The sequence below is a fragment of the Callithrix jacchus genome, chromosome 3 (assembly GCF_049354715.1).
Source record: "Callithrix jacchus isolate 240 chromosome 3, calJac240_pri, whole genome shotgun sequence".
NCBI lineage: Eukaryota > Metazoa > Chordata > Mammalia > Primates > Cebidae > Callithrix > Callithrix jacchus.
The window spans coordinates 157,612,272-157,632,172 of record NC_133504.1 but is presented as its reverse complement, the minus strand read 5'-3'; the positions used below and the strand labels follow the sequence as shown (position 1 = coordinate 157,632,172).

The 19,901-nt window shown below is 35.0% G+C and overlaps 1 protein-coding gene across 6 annotated transcripts in view; it reads right to left on the bottom strand.

Moving 5' to 3' along the window:
- The window catches only part of ARAP2 (ArfGAP with RhoGAP domain, ankyrin repeat and PH domain 2), a 205,172-nt gene that overhangs the window by 41,714 nt on the left and 143,557 nt on the right, over positions 1-19,901 (bottom strand). For all 6 annotated transcript variants that reach the window (XM_035293912.3, XM_035293913.3, XM_078367402.1 and 3 more), the window contains 3 exons: positions 17,622-17,696; positions 14,774-14,891; positions 8,069-8,197 (listed from right to left, as the gene is read on the bottom strand). In XM_035293912.3, coding sequence (XP_035149803.3) covers positions 8,069-8,197; positions 14,774-14,891; positions 17,622-17,696 — 322 coding nt within the window. The remainder of the gene's footprint in view (positions 1-8,068; positions 8,198-14,773; positions 14,892-17,621; positions 17,697-19,901) is intronic.

Genomic DNA, 19,901 nt, shown 5'->3' with positions numbered 1-19,901 from the left:
CCTCCTAGAAAGGACCAAAACTCCTCACCAGCAAGGGAACAAAGCTGGACGGAGAATGACTGTGATGAAATAACGGAATTAGACTTCAGAAGGTGGATAATGAGAAACTTTTGTGAGCTAAAAGAACATGTATTAAATCAATGCAAAGAAACTAAGAACCTTGAAAAAAGATTTGAAAAAAGATTTGAGGAAATGATAACAAGAATGGATAACTTAGAGAGGAATATGAATGAATTAAAGGAGCTGAAAAACACAATACGAGAACTTCGCGAAGCATGCACAAGTTTCAATAGCCGAATTGACCAAGCAGAAGAAAGAATATCTGAAGTCGAAGATCAACTCAATGAAATAAAATGAGAAACCAAGATCAGAGAAAAAAGTGCAAAAAGGAATGAACAAAGTCTCCAAGAAATGTGGGACTATGTGAAAAGACCTAACCTACGTTTGATAGGTGTACCAGAAGGGGTCGAAGAGAATGAATCCCAGCTGGAAAATACTCTTCAGGACATCATCCAGGAAAATTTCCCCCACCTAGCAAGACAGGCCAACACTCAAATGCAGGAAATACAGAGAACACCACAAAGATACTCCGCAAGAAGAGCAACCCCAAGGCACATAATCGTCAGATTCAACAAGGTTGAAATAAAGGACAAAACACTAAGGGCAGCCAGAGAGAAAGGTTGGGTCACCCACAAAGGGAAGCCCATTAGACTCACAGCAGATCTCTCGGCATAAACACTACAAGCCAGAAGAGAGTGGGGGCCAATATTCAACATCCTTAAAGAAAAGAACTTTCAACCCAGAATTTCATATCTAGCCAAACTGAGCTTCATAAGTGAAGGAAAAATAAAATCCTCTGCGAACAAGCAAGTACTCTGAGATTTTGTCACCACCAGGCCTGCTTTACAAGAGCTCCTGAAAGAGGCACTACACATAGAAAGGAACAACCAGCACCAGCCATTCCAAAATCACACTAAATGCTAAAGAGCATCAACATAATGAAGAATCTACAACAACTAAAGGGCAAAACAGCCACTTAGCATCAAAATGGCAGTATCAAATTCACACATAACAATATTAACCCTAAATGTAAAATAAGCTAAATGCACCAATCAAAAGACACAGACTGGCAAATTGGATAAAAATCCAAAACCCATCAGTGTGCTGTATCCAGGAAACCCATCCCACAGGCAAGGATACACAAAGGCTCAAAATAAAGGGATGGAGGAAGATTTACCAAGCAAATGGAGAGCAAAAAAAAAGCAGGAGTTGCAATTCTCATCTCTGATAAAATAGACTTTAAAGCAACAAAGATCAAAAGAGACAAAGAAGGCCATTACATAATGGTAAAAGGATCGATAAAACAACAAGAGCTAACGATCCTAAACATATATGGACCCAATGCAGGAGCACCCAGATACATAAGGCAAGTTCTTAATGACTTACAAAGAGACTTAGACTCCCACACAATAATAGTGGGAGACTTTAACACTCCACTGTCAACATTAGACAGATCAACCAGACAGAAAATCAACAAGGATATCCAGGGCTTGAACTCAGACCTGGAGCAAGCAAACCTGATAGACATTTACAGAACTCTCCACCCCAAATCCACAGAATATACATTCTTCTCAGCACCACATCACACGTACTCAGAAATTGACCATATAATTGGAAGTAAAGCACTGCTCAACAAATGCAAAACAACTGAAATCATAACAAACAGCCTCTCAGACCACAGTGCAATCAAGTTAGAACTCAGAATTCAGAAACCAACCCAGAACCGCACAGTTTCATGGAAACTGAACAACTGGCTCTTGAACGTTGACTGGGTAAACAAGGAAATGAAGGCAGAAATAAAGAAGTTCTTCGAAACCAATGAGAACGAAGACACAGCATGCCAGAATCTCTGGGACACATTTAAAGCAGTCTCTAGAGGAAAGTATATAGCAATAAATGCCCATATGAGGAGAAGGGAGAGATCCAAAATTGACACCCTATCATCAAAATTGAAAGAGCTAGAGGAGCAAGATCAAAAAAACTCAAAACCCAGCAGAAGACAAGAAATAACTAAGATCAGAGCTGAACTGAAGGAGATTGAGACACAAAAATCAATAAAAAAATCAATAAATCCAAGAGCTGGTTTTTTGAAAAGATCAACAAAATAGACAGACCGCTAGCCAGATTGATTAAAAAGAAAAGAGAGAACAACCAAATAGATGCAATAAAAAATGATAAAGGGGAAATCACCACAGATTCCACAGAAATTCAAACCATCATCAGAGAATATTACAAACAACTCTATGCACATAAACTAGTAAACCTGGAAGAAATGGATAAATTCCTAAACTCCTGTGTCCTCCCAAGCCTAAACCAGGAGGAGGCTAACATTATGAATAGACCAATAACAAGGTCAGAAGTCGAGGTAGCAATTAAAAGCCTACCACACAAAAAAAGCCCAGGTCCAGACAGGTTCACAGCCAAATTCTACCAGACACAGAAAGAGAAGCTGGTACCATTCCTTCTAAAACTATTCCAAATAATCCAGAAAGAGGGAATCCTTCCCAAATCATTTTATGAAACCAACATCATCCTGATACCAAAACCCGGCAGAGACCCAACAAGAAAAGAAAACTTCAGGCCAATATCCATGATGAACATAGACGCAAAAATCTTCAATAAAATATTGGCAAGCCGATTGCAACAGCAAATCAAAAAACTTATTCATCATGATCAAGTAGGATTCATCCCAGGGATGGAAGGCTGGTTCAACATACGCAAGTCTATCAACGTAATTCACCACATAAACAGAACCAAAAACAAAAACCACATGATTGTCTCAATTGACGCAGAGAAGGCATTTGACAAAATTCAACAGCCCTTTATGCTAAAAACCCTCAATAAACTCGGTATCAATGGAGCGTATTTCAAAATAATAAAAGCTATTTATGACAAACCAACAGCCAATATCATACTGAATGGGCAAAAACTGGAAGCATTCCCTTTGAAATCTGGCACTAGACAAGGATGCCCTCTGTCACCACTCCTACTCAATATAGTACTGGAAGTTCTAGCCAGAGCAATCAGGCAAGAAAAAGAAATAAAGGGTATTCAAATAGGAAAGGTGGAAGCCAAATTGTCTCTATTTGCAGACGACATGATAGTATACCTAGAAGACCCCATCGCCTCAGCCCAAAAACTCCTGAAACTGATAAGCAACTTCAGCAAAGTCTCAGGATATAAAATCAATGTGCAAAAATCACAAGCATTCGTCTACACCAATAACAGACTTAAAGAAAGCCAAATCAAGAACAAACTGTCATTCACAATTGCTACAAAAAGAATAAAATATCTTGGAATACAACTCACAAGGAACGTAAGGGACCTCTTCAAGGAGAACTACAAGCCACTGCTCAACGAAATCAGAGGACACAAACAGATGGAGAAACATTCCATGTTCATGTTTAGGAAGAATTAATATCGTGATAATGGCTATACTGCCCAAAGTAATTTACAGAATCAATGCTATCCCCACCAAACTACCATTGACTTTCTTCACAGAACTGGAAAAAACCACCATGAACTTCATATGGAACCAAAAGAGAGCTCGCATAGCCAAGTCCATTCTAAGCAAAAAGAACACAGTGGGGGGCATCACACTACAGGATTTCAAACTATACTACAAGGCTACAGTAATCAAAACAGCATGGTACTGGTATCAAAACAGAGATATAGACCAATGGAACAAAACAGAGGCACCGGAGGCAACACAACATATCTACAACTATACAATCTTTGATAAACCTGACAAAAACAAGCAATGGGGAAAGGATTCCCTGTTTAATATATGGTGTTGGGAAAACTGGCTAGCCATGTGCAGAAAGCAGAAACTGGACTGCTTTCTGACACCTTACAGTAAAATTAACTCCAGATGGATTAAAGACTTAAACATAAGACCTGGCACCATAAAAAGCCTAGAAGGAAATCTAGGCAAAACTATCCAGGACATAGGAGTAGGCAAGGACTTCATGAGCAAAACACCAAAAGCATTGGCAACAAAAGCCAAAATAGACAAATGGGACCTAATGAAACTCCCCAGCTTCTGCACGGCAAAAGAAACAGTCACTAGAGTGAATCGGCAACCAACAGAATGGGAAAAAATTTTTGCAGTTTACCCATCTGACAAAGGGCTGATATCCAGAATTTACAAAGAACTCAAACAGATTTACAGGAAAAAAACAAACAAGCCCATTCAAAAGTGGGCAAAGGATATGAACAGACACTTTACGAAAGAAGACATATATGAGGCCAACTGTCATATGAAAAAATGCTCATCGTCACTGGTCATCAGAGAGATGCAAATCAAAACCACATTGAGATACCATCTCACGCCAGTTAGAATGACGATCATTAAAAAATCTGGAGACAACAGATGCTGGAGAGGATGTGGAGAAAAAGGAACACTTTTACACTGTTGGTGGGAGTGTAAATTAGTTCAACCATTGTGGAAGACAGTGTGGCGATTCCTCAAGGCTTTAGAAATAGAAATTCCATTTGACCCAGCAATCCCATTACTGGGTGTATATCCAAAGGACTATAAATCATTCCACTATAAGGACACATGTACACGAATGTTCATTGCAGCACTGTTTACAATAGCAAAGACCTGGAATCAACCCAAATGCCCATTAATAATAGACTGGATTGGAAAAATGTGGCACATATACACCATGGAATATTATGCAGCAATCAGAAATGATGAGTTCGTGTCGTTTGTAGGGACATGGATGAATCTGGAGAACATCATCCTCAGCAAACTGACACAAGAACAGAAAATGAACCACCGCATATTCTCACTCATAGGCGGGTGATGAAAAATGAGAACACATGGACACAGGGAGGGGAGTACTAAACACTGGGGTCTATTGGGGGGAAAAGGGGAGGGCCAGTGGGAGGGGGAGGTGGGGAGGGATAGCCTGGGGAGAAATGCCAAATGTCGGTGAAGGGGAGAAAGGAAGCAAAACACACTGCCATGTGTGTACCTACGCAACTGTCTTGCATGTTCTGCTCATATACCCCAAAACCTAAAATGCAATAAAAAATTTAAAAAAAAAGAAAAACAATGCAAAGAACCGAAATGAAAGAGATTATATTGATTTTACAATCTGAATATAAATCAAACTCTAATTCAATACTTACACAAATTTTATGGGCTGGAAAATAAGAGTACTTTAAGTATTTATTTTATAGGTTCTCCTATTTTTGACCAAACTACAAATACGAAATGATCTAATTAATGTATTTGCTAATGTTTTTCCTTTAAAACATTTTTTTTTTCATGCAGTGTTCCTGGTACAACAAGATGCATATTGTTTTGATAAAATGAGGCAGTAGGGATAGTTCAGGGACAAAGGTGGGTTTTATAGTTCCTGTCCTATTAGAAACGTGAGGTGGGTAAGACAGTGACACAGAAGTTTACAGACATTTTACTCTGAAGATTATTTCATCCTTGGGGGACAAGGCAGGTGGCTCAGTTGAGGTCAGCAATTCAAGACCCGACTGGCTAACATGGTGAAAGCCTGTCTCTAATAAAAATACAAAAATTAGCAAGGCGTTGTGATGAGTGCATGTAATCCCAGCTACTCAAGAGGCTTAGGTAGGAAATCACTTGTACCTGGGAGGCAGAGGTTGCGGTGAGCTGAGATCACACCACTGCACTCTAGCGTAGGCAACACAGCAAGAGTCTATCTCAAAGCAAACAAACAAACTACACCACCACCAACAAAAAACAAAGAATATTTCATCCAAATCTCTGAACTTTGCTTAAGCCTCTAGCTTTCTTTCTTCTGCTTGGCTTCTCTAGTTCTTCTCCAGTTTTTTTTATACAAGATGCTTTGTCCAGATCTAACAGAGGCTTGATGCTTTTATAAGGACACACTAATATCTCCATCTAGAAGATGCAATGGGATAAGTGGAATATCACCAAATCACCTAATCTTCCTACCCAGTTTGTGGATACAGCCAACGTACAGGCTGTTAGTGTACCATTTCTTTTTGCCCTTACACAACAAAGAGTTTGCTCATGTATGATTGCTCGAAATCAGCGCAATCTGTACTTCGTTAGGTTGTTTGTTCCCTCCCCCGCAAGTCATACCCTGAAGATTAATAGCATTTAATGGTGAACTTGTTTTGGGTTACGTTACACTCACCCTCAGACATACAAAACCTTCCCTTATAACACGGCCTTTTAGTATCAAATTGTTATCTGTTTTTATTCACGTAGAAGGCTACTAGCAGTCACAAAACAGCAAAGGTATTATGTCTAGGTGTAGTTTTTAAAGATTTTGCAACACGGAGAATTAGAGCTATTTCAGAGGAATATCACAAAAAAAGAAACAAAGAAAAATTTCAACAGAAAGATAATGAAAAAATATCTGAATTTCAGAATTGGGACAGATATTACAGATTATCTAAATTAGGATTTCTCAACATTAGCACTGACATTTTGAGCCTGACGGTTCTTTGTCTTAGACTTTCCTGTGTGTTACAGAATATTTAGTGGTATCCGTGGTCTGTACCCACTAAATACAAGAAGACCTGCCTCCCTACCCAATCTCCAAGTTGTGACAGTCAGAAATGTCTCAAGATAATGTATTTTCCATGTCTTTTGGGTGGGGAGAGGAGGGAGGGGAACCATTTCTAGCTGAGAACTGCTACGTTATGACATGTGCATTCATACAAGTACAGAGAAATCCTATTGCAATCCTTAAGAAGGCACAGGCAGAATATGGTCAAAATCATATGTAGGAGCATGAAAAAATTTAAAACAGGGTAAAGGTCTCTGAAAGGCTAAATTTCTACAGTATCAAGAGTTAATATCTGGGTTTTTTTAGATGCTTGTAAGAACACAATGACATAAAAGTTGTTATACTACTTGCTTTTTATAAAAGTACTTTCATGTAAGTAAAAGTGTGTAAGATATAAAAGACTGTCATTAAATCAGAAGTTTATACGATAAGCTTTGGTACAATTAAGAGCTCTTAACCATTGATTAACTAGAGAATATGCAATCATACTGAATAGGTTTACAGCACTGAAGAGCTGTACTATCCTCTCCACCTTTTTTTACATGATTAAAATTAGAAGGAAGACAAATCAGTTCTTCATTCTTATACTTAGTAACTGAATAATACAAGGCAAATTACTTAAGTCCTCTGAGTTTCTCTTCCTTTCATTTGTAAAATTTGAAGGGTAATATAACTTAAAAGGAAGTTTAAAAAAACTTCAAATGAGCTTTGGTGTGTATTGAGCTCTGCTGATATGAGATTAAAAATAATAATGGTTATTATAATATTAATCATAAAAGTAATGGCAAATTTCCTCTTACAAAACTTGAATCCTTAGCTTTTTGAGTTGGATTGCATATAATCCTGGCTGACATTTTTTTTTGATCTGTCAGTTGATAATAACGAAACAGAATAATAATTAATTTTCAAAACAGAAATTTTCTGAGACCTCATACAGGTTCAGAAATTACCTTATAGAGTTCACTTGTGCTAGCTAACTTACTTAACCTTACATCTGCACTGACTCCTTCCAGTTGGATGGGAAGTATTCTAACTGGAAGTGTTTTGTTTTGTATGTATGTATTTTCCAATATCATCACAAAAATGTGAGATGGATAGCAGGCACTCTATCTCAGAGCCTATGATTAGCATTCCTTTAATGTCCAGAAAGCTGCCCGATGCAAATGTAATTCAAGGAGACGACTTGTCCTCAATCTAAAAATTAGGAAAATACATAAGCACAAGCATGGTAAACAACCTTTAAAAACAAACTATTATTTCCAAAAACCTGAACTTGGTACAATCAAATTAGCCAACCGCTACACACTGGGAAGATTTCTTCCTGTCCATATATTTTTCTTTCTTATCTATGTACTATGTCAGTTCATTCTGTATCTAGCTACTCATTTTTCACATTTTCAAATATTACTTGTGCCATATTAGTTACCTTTTAACCACTTGAACTTTCAATCATAGCTGCAATGTGAAGTAATGACACCTACCACTGCAGTGTTTAATTGTGTCAGCAGTTAAGAATCTCTTCACCACCAGATAAGCAGAGCCAGGTTCAGCTAATGAACTCCACCGAAGCACCTGCTCCAGTACATTTTCTTTGTAGTGAAGAGGACGTTCTGTAAAAAATAAATTTCAAATCAAATGGAAAATATATGAAGATTACATTTTTTAATTTTGTAACTATACATTTAAAAGATCCCTTTGAAAAGGTCTGTATGCAACATTATATACAATCATATCTTATGTTATACACTAATAGTACTATGACTATATAAAAGATACCCTAAGACCTAGAAAATTATTAAGCATGTAACATTTACTATATAAATTAATCTATGCAGGAATATCTATTTGTTACTCAACTATTTTTAAAAATTAGAAGTACTTTTCTTTTGATAAAAATCTCAGAATTCTACCCTTTGGACAATAAATTCTACTCCTTGTAAAATACTTCATTTTTTTTTTTTTTTTGAGACAGGTTCTCACCCTGTCACCTAGGCTGGAGTGTGGTGATGTAATCATAGCTCACTGTAGCCTCCAACTTCTGGGCTCAGGCTGCCTACTTGCCTTGGCCTCCGAAAATGCTAGGGTGAACAAGCATCCCCATCCTCTATCCCCTTTTTTAGATAACATATTGGTTTGTTTAGGGAAACCTTCCTATTTTTATATGCAATTGAATAATTTTGAAAGGGCTAACAAACGTAATATTATCTATTACTAAATAGTAATCATAAATTAATCATAGTCCTTTGTTTATCCCAAAAGATTGGACTCATAATTTTGGATCAATACTAGTGAATACCTCATAGCTAATATTTTTATAATCAATTAATATAAAATTATAAAATGTAACTTCTATAGAAAACATTAAAATAATTTACAAAATAGTGCCGAGTAGTCTATACTAAACTGTTAGAGGAAATATAAAAACATTATGTGTCAATGTTATGTATCAACTATTGACATAATAGACAAACTAGCAAGAGATTACATGACAGCTTCAATATCTCTCTGTGAAGAATATTAACCCATATACATTTTGATTCAGGCAATCATAATTTTAAGTGCAGCATATATTCTTAGCATAGAGTTAAAAAGAACTAGTTTTAGAATTACAATTGAAGCTTCACAGCAAAGTTTTTGCTGATCAAAATATGTCAATCAGTTAATAAAATGTAGCAACAGAAGCATATGCTGGAATAAAAGAAATTCAAACCTTTTCTCAGTACGCTGAAAATAGCATAACTGAAATAACAGAAACTCTGACATGAAGCTGTCAAAGCTGCTTTCTTAGTGATGTAGCCATGTAAAAGTCAATTGAACTCTTTCATATCATCCAAAACATAAAGCACATATAGCACTTAAGCTTTTTGTTTTTGGTTAAAGTAATGAGGCAAATGACAAACAAGAAAAAGCATATCAAAAGCATCATATTTCAATGATCCATCGTAATGTAACAGATAATAAAATCACAAGTTTAAATAAATATATCACATCCTCCCTAATACTGGTTCCCCTGCTATGACCATATTATATTAGAAGTCATCAAAAATTTCTAGCTCCAGAAAAGAAAAATAAATTGTCTGCTTCCAATGTAAGTTACCAGATGTTTGCTTCCTACCCAGTAAAGTGAAATCCTGCTCTGCATTCTGTGCTTATTGGAGTAAGCTAACCTACTATAACAATGGCAGAAATAAAGAAGAAAAAAAAAATCACTAGGCCATACATCTTGAGTACAAATATACACCTTGTTTACTATTATATATCCCCTATACACAGAATAGTGCTGAGTATATAATAAATGCTCAATAAATATTTGACAAACTATCTCATTGCTTTCTTTGGTGGCCCGTAAATAAACATATTAACAGACAAAATATAAGTCATCATAAAGCCAGACAAAATCTTTTGTGTTACATCAATATTACTTTTCTTCAAATAATTATCTAAAAGATTGGGCAAAGATCATAACTGCCCACAATTTGCCAAAGTTTTAATTCAACTGTTAATAACTCATAAATTAGTTGTCTTCAAATTGAAGTTATATGTATTTGAAGGTAAAACTAATTATAGAATAAGCACTCCCTTTATGTCTGGCCTTAAATAATTTTTCAGCCTACGACTTGCAAGCTTTGAGACACTACCTATCACAATAACAGTTGCCATTTATGGAATAACAATTATGTATCAGGCATTATTATATACTGGATGCTTTAAATTAGTTATCACTTTCAATTCTCACAGTAACACTCTTCACTAGATATTATTATTCACATTTTACATGTAAGGAAAGCTGAGGATCACAAAGGTTTAGCTCCTTGCCTCAAGCCACATGGCTGGTTGAGGTGAGCAAGAGAGATGTGTGTGCCAAACCTATCTGACTTTAAAGCCCCAAATCTTAACTATCATACTTAGTTTTATTTTAAACACATATGTAAGCCTTCCCATGATGGTTTTCTCACACGTAATTTGAGGAAAAACAATTTCAATTTGCAAAGATTTTCTTGACAACTGAACAAGGTAACATATGCAAAGTGAAAAACAATGTGCTCTGACCATATAATCAGAAGATAAGAGCAGTTTATGTGTCAATCAGAAGAGCTAGAAAGAATCCTAATGAAAAAATAAACAGATCTTCCACATCGGAATAGCTATGAGGACAAAACGAGCCCATCTTTTTTTTTTTTTTTTTTCTGATATTACTGCATAAAAAGTAACTGCTTGGCAAACTTGGATCTCTCAGTGGAGCCCATTTAAATGAGTCCCTTTCAGCATTTAACTTTTCTCAAGATGTGAAAAACCTAGAGGGTAAAGGGGTCTGCACTGGGAGAGGATGGGTTTGGTTTTAAGGTTAAGCATTAAAATAATAGCATACTTTGGATGACTGGCTCTTATGGATGGGACACCCTCTCCTAGTGTGGATTTCAACTTATCCTAATGATTGATAACTGTGGTTCCAGGATGTCTGACATGCTCCAAAAAGTGAGACAAGAAATATTTATCTTTCCAACACAAATTTCATGAAGCATTCATTAAGAGGAAAAACCTAATTATAATTAATTGAGCCTAGAATCTAACTCAGCTTAATGTATATTTCATACCAATGTATGAAATGTATATTCCATACCAAAATCAAAATGTCAAAAATATCAAAATATTTTAAATGGTTATAACATATCTTGCCATGAATCTGACTACCATACAAACAAAAAAATGATTGTAGTGTTTTAGTCAGAACTTCCTTAAAAGTTGTGCACCATCTCACCCATCACACTAATGCTAGAATGTCATTAAGTGAAAAACATGTACACGATTATAGCAATCTGAATTAGTAGCTGCTACATCCACAATGATTCCATTTACAGGTTTAAGAATCTATTTTAATCATCTTCAGCCATATAGGAGTTTCTCAGCATTTACATGCTATAATGCACAGGTTCCTTTTATTTTTATATTTTAATTAGGGTAATAATTTTTAATGAGTACAATAGATGATCCCAGGACAGTAATAGGAAGATTACCCAACATTTATTATACAAAGGAAACACTGGATATGAGAGCATAGAGAACTCCTGCTTTAAAATCCAAAGAGACTTAAAATCCAGCACTCTGGTTTACTCATTTATAAATCTATATATTCATTCATTTTTGTTACTTTGTTACTTGGAGAATTTATGTTTACAATAGAAAACACACCAATTGCCTGGCTGACACTCTTATCAACTACAACCTTCTTACTACCTATGCCTTTACTTTTATCTCCTCCTTATATTTCACTTTATCTCCCCTGCTTGTTACTAGAAATAAAGCCTTCAACATTTCAGGTCAGGTGGTACCACATGTTCCACTGGCTTCAGTAAACCAACACAACCACAGGCTCTTTTGTTGCTCTCCTACCATTATTCTTCTGGAAGTTTTTCTCTTCCCACAGTTTCTACTTGTACAGTTGACCAAACACTGAGACCATGCCAAATTTGAATTCTTAACTCTAAGTGTATTCTTAACTCTAAGTGTATTCTTTCTAGGTACACATGATACATTTCTTTGTTTATACATTGAGACATTCACAATCAAAACTTGACATCTCCTAGTTTTTTAGATATCTTCATAAAGACAACTTTTAAAAATTAGACAGAAGTAAAAATTTTAAAAAATCCAATTCAGTCTTAGCATTTTATACTAATTATCACATTCAAGTTTATAATTAGTTATTTTGAGGGTAAACATCCCTTGACTGCCAAGATAAAATTTCAAAACAATGTTTCTGGGCTTAATGCAGCCCCTCTTCTAGCTATATATCATTCGTTTCTATCCTCATCCATCTGCTTGCTCCTCTGGGGATGACCAGTAGCCAGAGATACAGACCTCCAATGACACAAGGATATGCTTTAATGTACTCAACCCTTGAGATGTCAAGGGAGAGGATACCTACCCCTAAACCCACAATTCAGTATTCTACTATCAAACTTTTAAAAGCAACAAGAATAGAAGCGTGTAAGAGACAATCATCTGTTCAAGTACTAAACAGGGCCTTGAGATCCCTTCATTGTTCCTAATCTTCAGGCAGAGATCTCTGTCTATATGCCTCCCACATTTGGATGCATCTATACCAGGAGCCACAGTCCATATCACTCAGAGAAGAATGCATCTACTTTTTTGCCCCATTTCAGTTGAAAAGACTTTTGTTGAATGTGATCCACATCAACTGCCCTATGAGAAGTAGTCAAAAATATAAAGGTCTAAAATATATGGTAAATGGCCTAAAAAAACTAGAGGCTAGGGCAGGGTATATACACATTACTATTCTATAAGTCATGTAATACACAATATTATAGATTTTTAAACAAATGATCAGAAAGAAATCAGTGGGAACATCATGAAGGAAGGGACAATTGACCTAGAATGCGAAGGATGGATATACAATGAGGGAATAATAAAAGGATTTTACGTGGTGGAACAATGTAAACCAATTTGTAATGTGGAAAGATACTTCTGGCAATAATGCTGACAGTGACCTTCATATGCACAAATATAATAAAGCTGGTCACTGAGTGACCCATTCTTTAAAAGTAAACAAAGATGAAAAATAAAAACTTCGTCACCCTTGTACCACAGAGTCATACAAAATCATGCTTCACTTATTCAGTATATTTTATGACTACTATATGCTAGGCACTATGCTAGATATTAGAGATTAAAAAACAACCACAACATAATTGCTCCTACTTTCCAAGGAGCCCCCATCAATAGAGACAAGAACAAATCTAGGTGGTAAGTACTACAAAGAGAAATGACACAAAGTGTAGTCAAACTTTTAGACTAGGTTTTAAAAGAGGTCATAACGTGGGCCAGATGGAGGAAGAACAAAGGTCTATTTGGGAAACCCCAGTTCATACATGTTAGCCAAGCACAGAAAATGGAAGAGATTATCTATTAAAGAAAAACAGGTAACATGAGAAAAGATGGTAAAGGAGACCGCAGCAAGGAAAACCCAATGTTTAGAAGATAGAAGAAGGAGAAACTACAAAAGAGGTAAAATGACCAGAAAATCATGAAGAGAATCCACGTAGTATGGAGAACAGAGTGAAGATCATCAAATAAAAAGGGAATAGTCATTAACAATAAATGCCATAGAAGGGTGGATAAAGTGAACTCAGATGTGAACCTGGGGACTTGACAGTTGGGGGTCATGGGAGCCAGAGTATTTCTGTGCATGAGGAGGATTGAGACTGACTGAGGGAGACACTGTGAACTGACATCAAAGTATCATAGTCATTAGATCTCGGCAATGTATATTTAAAAATAACTTTGACACATTTTAAATTCTAAAGAATTGTGCACAATCATAATGCAGGAATAAAAACGTTAAGACAGAATAATGAAAGACAAAGTTCTGACAATCCCATTTCATTTTAACACTGATTGCAACACTCCCAATAACACACTATGGGGTATTTAAACATTGAATTTTAATTTTTATCCTGAGCTTGAGGGTGGCAAGCTTTTCCTTGTGGCAGTTTGGCAGCTCTACTCCGAAGTGTCCCAAGACCTTAGTAGGTAGCAGCTAGACAGATGGTGAAGGTACACATTCTGTATCTTATGTTTTTTTCTGGAGGTCTTTGAAACTGCATGGCGTTACTGAAATGTTAAACTTATTCAGCATTTGACTGTTGGGGTAGTCAAGGTGGTTTAAATGCTCCCTTTATCCCTAGGCATCTTGGAAATGAAAGACAACTAAATATTTGATCCACTAAAGATAGAAAAAAGAAAAAGACAAAAATGAAGTTTCTGCCGCTCTTATTTAATAGGATAAATAATATTTTAAATCAACATTCTTTGTTCTTGTTAAATAACAGTAGTGTTCTTGTTAAATAATAGCAATTCACACCACTCAGAATATTGTTCCAAATCAAATTGCTTGTCCTTATAAACAAAGTACTTCTTTCCTGAGGGAGCAAAAGAGATTCCTAAAGTCTTGCACTGTACTTTTATAGTCAATAAGGTAATATAATTATTTTGATGAGTAAAATCATAAAAAGGCAAACTCAAATGTGAACACATATTAATACATGCACGAATGTAAAAAAATCATAAGATTTCAAGACATAAAATGTTTGTAAAGTATTGTCATAAAGAGTACTTTTCTTATAGTATAAGGAATTTAAGAATCCTAGCATAAAAAAATCACTTACCTAGCTCTTCATTTTCAATAACTTCAAAGGTGGCCCAAATATCACCTTTTGTAGGAATGATATTTTTTATTGCTAATATATCATTAGTCAATTCTTCTGCTTCCATCACAGGAGATATCTGTAAGAGAAGCAATATTTCTTCAAAAAATGTGTTAGAAAGAGAAGTAGCCTTATGATAGGTCAATAATATTCCCCATTCACCATTTAATGATATCCTGAATTTATTTTGAGCATGCTTAAAACCAGCTTCCCTAATCCCATACAGAAAACAGCGTGTTCAGATCCTTTTCATAAAATGTACATATGTACAAAAAGGGATTACAATATAGATATATTTTTATCACTTAATGAGCAATTAGACCACTCAGAAGGAAAGAATGTATCTAGTCACATGTGGTATGACCTTTGCCAGACAATGAATCCAATAGTCCTCTAAGTGTAAAACTTTAATTCATCAGTTCTATAATTAAGAGTTTAGAGTAACTTGGTTTATTCAGCCTGGATTCTAAATTATACACAATTGGTGTCTATCAGTCATGCCAAAAAGCTCCAGGGTCTTCGTAGTCTGTGGTATGCCCTGCCATGCCAAGTGACAGATGGGATACTAAAGTATGCTGGAACCAGGTTCCAGGGCGTATAGCAGAGTCTGCACTGCCCGCCTGGGGGCTGGCTCCACAAAACTCCCAAAGCCTGCGGCCACTGTATAAGCACATCACCTCTTCGGGGACTTCTCGAATTTTTTACTTGTTTCTTCTTGTTTTTGTTTTTGCCAATCTTAAGGGCATGCTGGCCAAAAGCAAGATGGCTTTCTTAAATTAGATTTAGTTATAAGGCATTATAATATTGCACTTGCAACTTGGTTTGTATATTTTCAGTAAAAGGATGTCTCTACTGAAAAATTCCTTAGGAATGTATTTCTTTCCATTTCTCCTGCCAATAGTTGCTCATTAGCATACTGCACATACATAAATAACAAACACCTATTTCACAGCAGGTAATTCACAAAGTCATTCTTTTGTACTTTTATGAAATTTAGTGTTTTGGTATATAATAATTACACAATGAAGTCCACTTTTCCTATTTAGAAAAACCCCAAAAAATATTAACTTGAAAAAAAAACTTATTATAGTGTCTACGAATAGTAGAGAACATCTAGCAGTATGGAGTAGATGAATCGTTTCAGTGATGCTGTTGATCTGTCCGAACATACAATATTGTTAAGGCCAGCCCTTTCTTTAAAATAACAATAAATTATTGAGAAATCAACTTGTGAAATAGGTAGCAAGAAGCACCTTGGTTTGAAAATAGAAAGACCAGAACTCTGTTCCTTACATCAAGAGAGACCAAAAGCTTCTCTTTAGAACAACTAAAACTCCACACTTGGGAAATTATTTTTCTACAGAATATACCGATCAGCCTACTGAACATCAAGTCAGGATTATAATGACCCAGATTTGTATTCTGGCCTTAATATTCTTACTTCCCAGTTTCCATTCCTATAAACTTGGAATACCACCTGCTTCATCCACCTCCACTGGTTGAGGTAATAATTAGCTGAGATAAATGTAACTAAAGGGTTTTGCAGAATCACAAGCACTAAAACCAAAGTAATTGTTTTTGATTAGTTTTTGTTATTTTCCAAAGAGTGTTTGTAGTTACTAGAGGTGAAACGGGAAAGTCCTTTACCTAAACACATAAGAACTTGTCTCAATTGTAACTTATGACTTTAGAAAATAAAATTAAAATGTGTTAGTAAAGAGCTTGATTTAAGTCATGTGCTTTGAATATCTCCTCTAAAATTAGTGATGAACTTGGGCCGATTGATCTGTACTATTTCCTCACATCTCTTATGATCAACACTATGCATTCAGTATAAGAAATATGACATGGTCAAGGCGTGGCAAGGCAAATGCCTTAAAAAGAAAAGGCCTAAGATTATAGTATTAATATTTCAGCTTCATGTACCATAGTAATGTACTTAATGGTGTATAGTTATAATACTTAATCATTAGAAACACATAACTTAAAATCAAGGTATATTTAGGTCCAAATACATCTAAGTTGTGACTCTGTTTAATTCTGGACTTTAAAAAGATAAGTAGCTAAAGCCAATTTTCTGTTACATGGCAGAATGTCTTTTGTTCATACAAATAAAGCAGTCTTACCAAATAGCAACCTGAAATATCAGTTACTATCTGTAAGGCAGACAGATTACTGAATATAGTAGCATGAGAAAGATCTATTTTTAATTCAACACAAATGATCAATACTCTCAAGAAAGAAAAGAGTTATCCAAACAAATATTCAAGAGTTACATTCAAGCAAATTGCAAGATTGGATGTTAAAATATAGAAAACAAGGGTGGGAGATTACTATTAATAGTAACAGTACTAGTAATAATAGTTTTCTATTAAACACTTACATGCTGAGCAATAGACTAAGGGTTTTACATGCATTATCTTATTGAGTCCTCACATCAATGCTATGATGTAATACTGCAATTTTCCCTCATTTTACTAGCAAGAATACTGAGGCTTGGTCAGGGCAAATAACTTGTCTAACGTTAGGAAGCTAGGAAGGGTGGAGCAAGTATTTGAGTGCGGGTTATTTTCCAGAACCTGAAGAAAATCTTATCACATAATCCAATGCATATAAGATGTTCTCTTTCCAAATTATTAAAATGCAGACTTCCTGAAGGATATCGGTATAAAAAGTCTATGTTTTCAGTTGTTGTTTGAACTGAAGAGGTAACATATAATATATAAAAATGGAAAATTTAAAATATGTGAAATAATGCTAACATTTGTGACTTCTGACAGTCTTCTTTACATCCACCTTTGGAACTTACCCTTATTATAATACTACAGTCAGGTTCCTTCCTTTCTACATATACTTCAATTAACAAATCTCCAGCCTGGGAAACCTAGAAAAGGGCAGAGGTGAAAACAACACAGATAAATATGTTATAAAAACACTCATTTGAAACTGAAGACAATTATAAAGCCCTAGTCATATTTCTGAATATTTTATAACAATGAAACGAGCTCAATTCCCCTGTTCACAAGCATGAAGTGACCATTTCCAGATACAGTTGATTAAGGAAAAGGAATTTACACAAATGTTATAAACAGCAACAACAATCCAAATGATTTTTTAAAAATTTCTTACCCAAGAGCTTAGTGCTCTCAAATAGGCTTACCTTCTTCCTAAAATCACTCTAGCTATGATGAAAATATGCTGGCTGTGACAACAGAAATGGTAGGAGCCATCAGCATGTACATTAACAGGATAAACAAACTGAGGGTGAAAATGAACCGTATGTAATTTTGCTTTAAGCTATAAGGTGGGCATGATATCAATATTTAAAAGGCAAAATATGGCTTGCTACATTTTCAAAGAAGTGAGGTCATTCATGGAATATGTCATACAATAAAAAGAAGTTTTTAATTATCTTTGGCTAAGAATTAAGTATTAATTGAGGTCATCATTATATTCCAGAAGACAGACTAAGTTAAGAAGATGCAAACCCGAAAAAAAAAGGCATTAAGATATCACCATATAGATTGAAAATATTGAAGGTTAACAAAGAACTAAATGAATCTATGAAAAACACTTTGAGTAACTTTTTCTGGAAGTTCCCTTAAGTTATGTAACCAATTAGAAACAATATCACCCGATTTAAAAAATAAAAAGTTCATAATCAAGAAATTCCCAAATTAAATTTGCCTCAGCATAAAATCTAATGAGTAAATTTGTGGGGAAAACATTAAAGATATACTTTGAAGAAGTTCCTCAATTTTTCTGGCATTACAGGCTCAGAAAAGTTTATTTCCAGGTTTTCCTCCTCATTTTCAATGCAACAGATAAATTCCAGTAAGGAAAGGATGCAGTTGACACTTTTGCTTTTCACTGTGCATAAACAGCTCTCCAGGAAGGACACATTTTAAAACTTAAAAAGTAAATACAAAGAAATCACAGAGTGAAATAAAAAAGAATAGGTAAGAAATTCAAACAGGGGTAAGACAAAGACACTGAATGTCAGAAAAAAATACTCCAGAGGACAGTTTTGAATGGATGAGAGAAAATTTTAAGTAAAAGAACAGATTTTCCCCAGACTCTGTTACTTATCTTTTCCAATTACTATATTTAATTCTTATTTTTACTTACTTATAGAGACTGAACTTAAAAGAATTCAAAACTAGTTTATTGTAATATGAATATAAAAGATAAAAATGCAAAAGGATACTCAAACTTTTTAATAACAATGTAGATAATGTATTAGGTTAAAGATTATTTCAGCCTCACACAATCCTTTATTTCATGATTAAAGCCCTCCTCCCCGCTCCCAAAAAAAGTGAGAATTTGAGATAATTGATAATTAGCAAATTTTTTTTTGGGGGATGAAAGCGAACTCCTTTGGAAGCTGCAAAATTACTCTGGATTAAAATAGAGAAAATAATTCATTAAGTAACATCGTAGTTTTAGTACTAATCTAAGCCCTCTCCCATTTTCTTCATACGGAATGACAACAGCTTCAATGACTTCTCAAGTTACTGTGGGTATTTTAGGACTGAGGAAAATTTAGTATCTAACAAAAAAGCATTTGCCTCATTATCTGAGTATATCTGTAAACAGAATACATTTAACCCATTCTATCATTTATATTGGTACTCTGAATCCACTCCTAGTTACTAGAAGATGATTAATGGTCAACCATTAGAAGTTCCAGTGAATATTCACCAAACAAGCAAAGTGCAACCTGAACACAAAAAATCCAGTATAATGTGACTGAGGAAAGCAGGAAGGATATAGAAAAGTCAAGTGAAGACATAAATTAGAATGCGTTGCAAAGATCACATTAGACGCATTCCATTAATATAACCATCTGAAAGCATGCAAAGCAAAAGCTTGTAAGAAATAATTTATAGTTTCAAAATAACAATAGAAAGAATCACTAGGCTGTCTGAATATTCAATTTATTCTGAGTATTTCTTTGGCTTTAAATGCTTCCTTTGAAATCCATTAGCATTTTCAGTCAAGCTTTTATATACAAATGTTGATTTTATAAAGAAAATCTTGAAAGGTAAATTAATACTGATTTTCCCTTCAATTTTAAAAATTTACATTA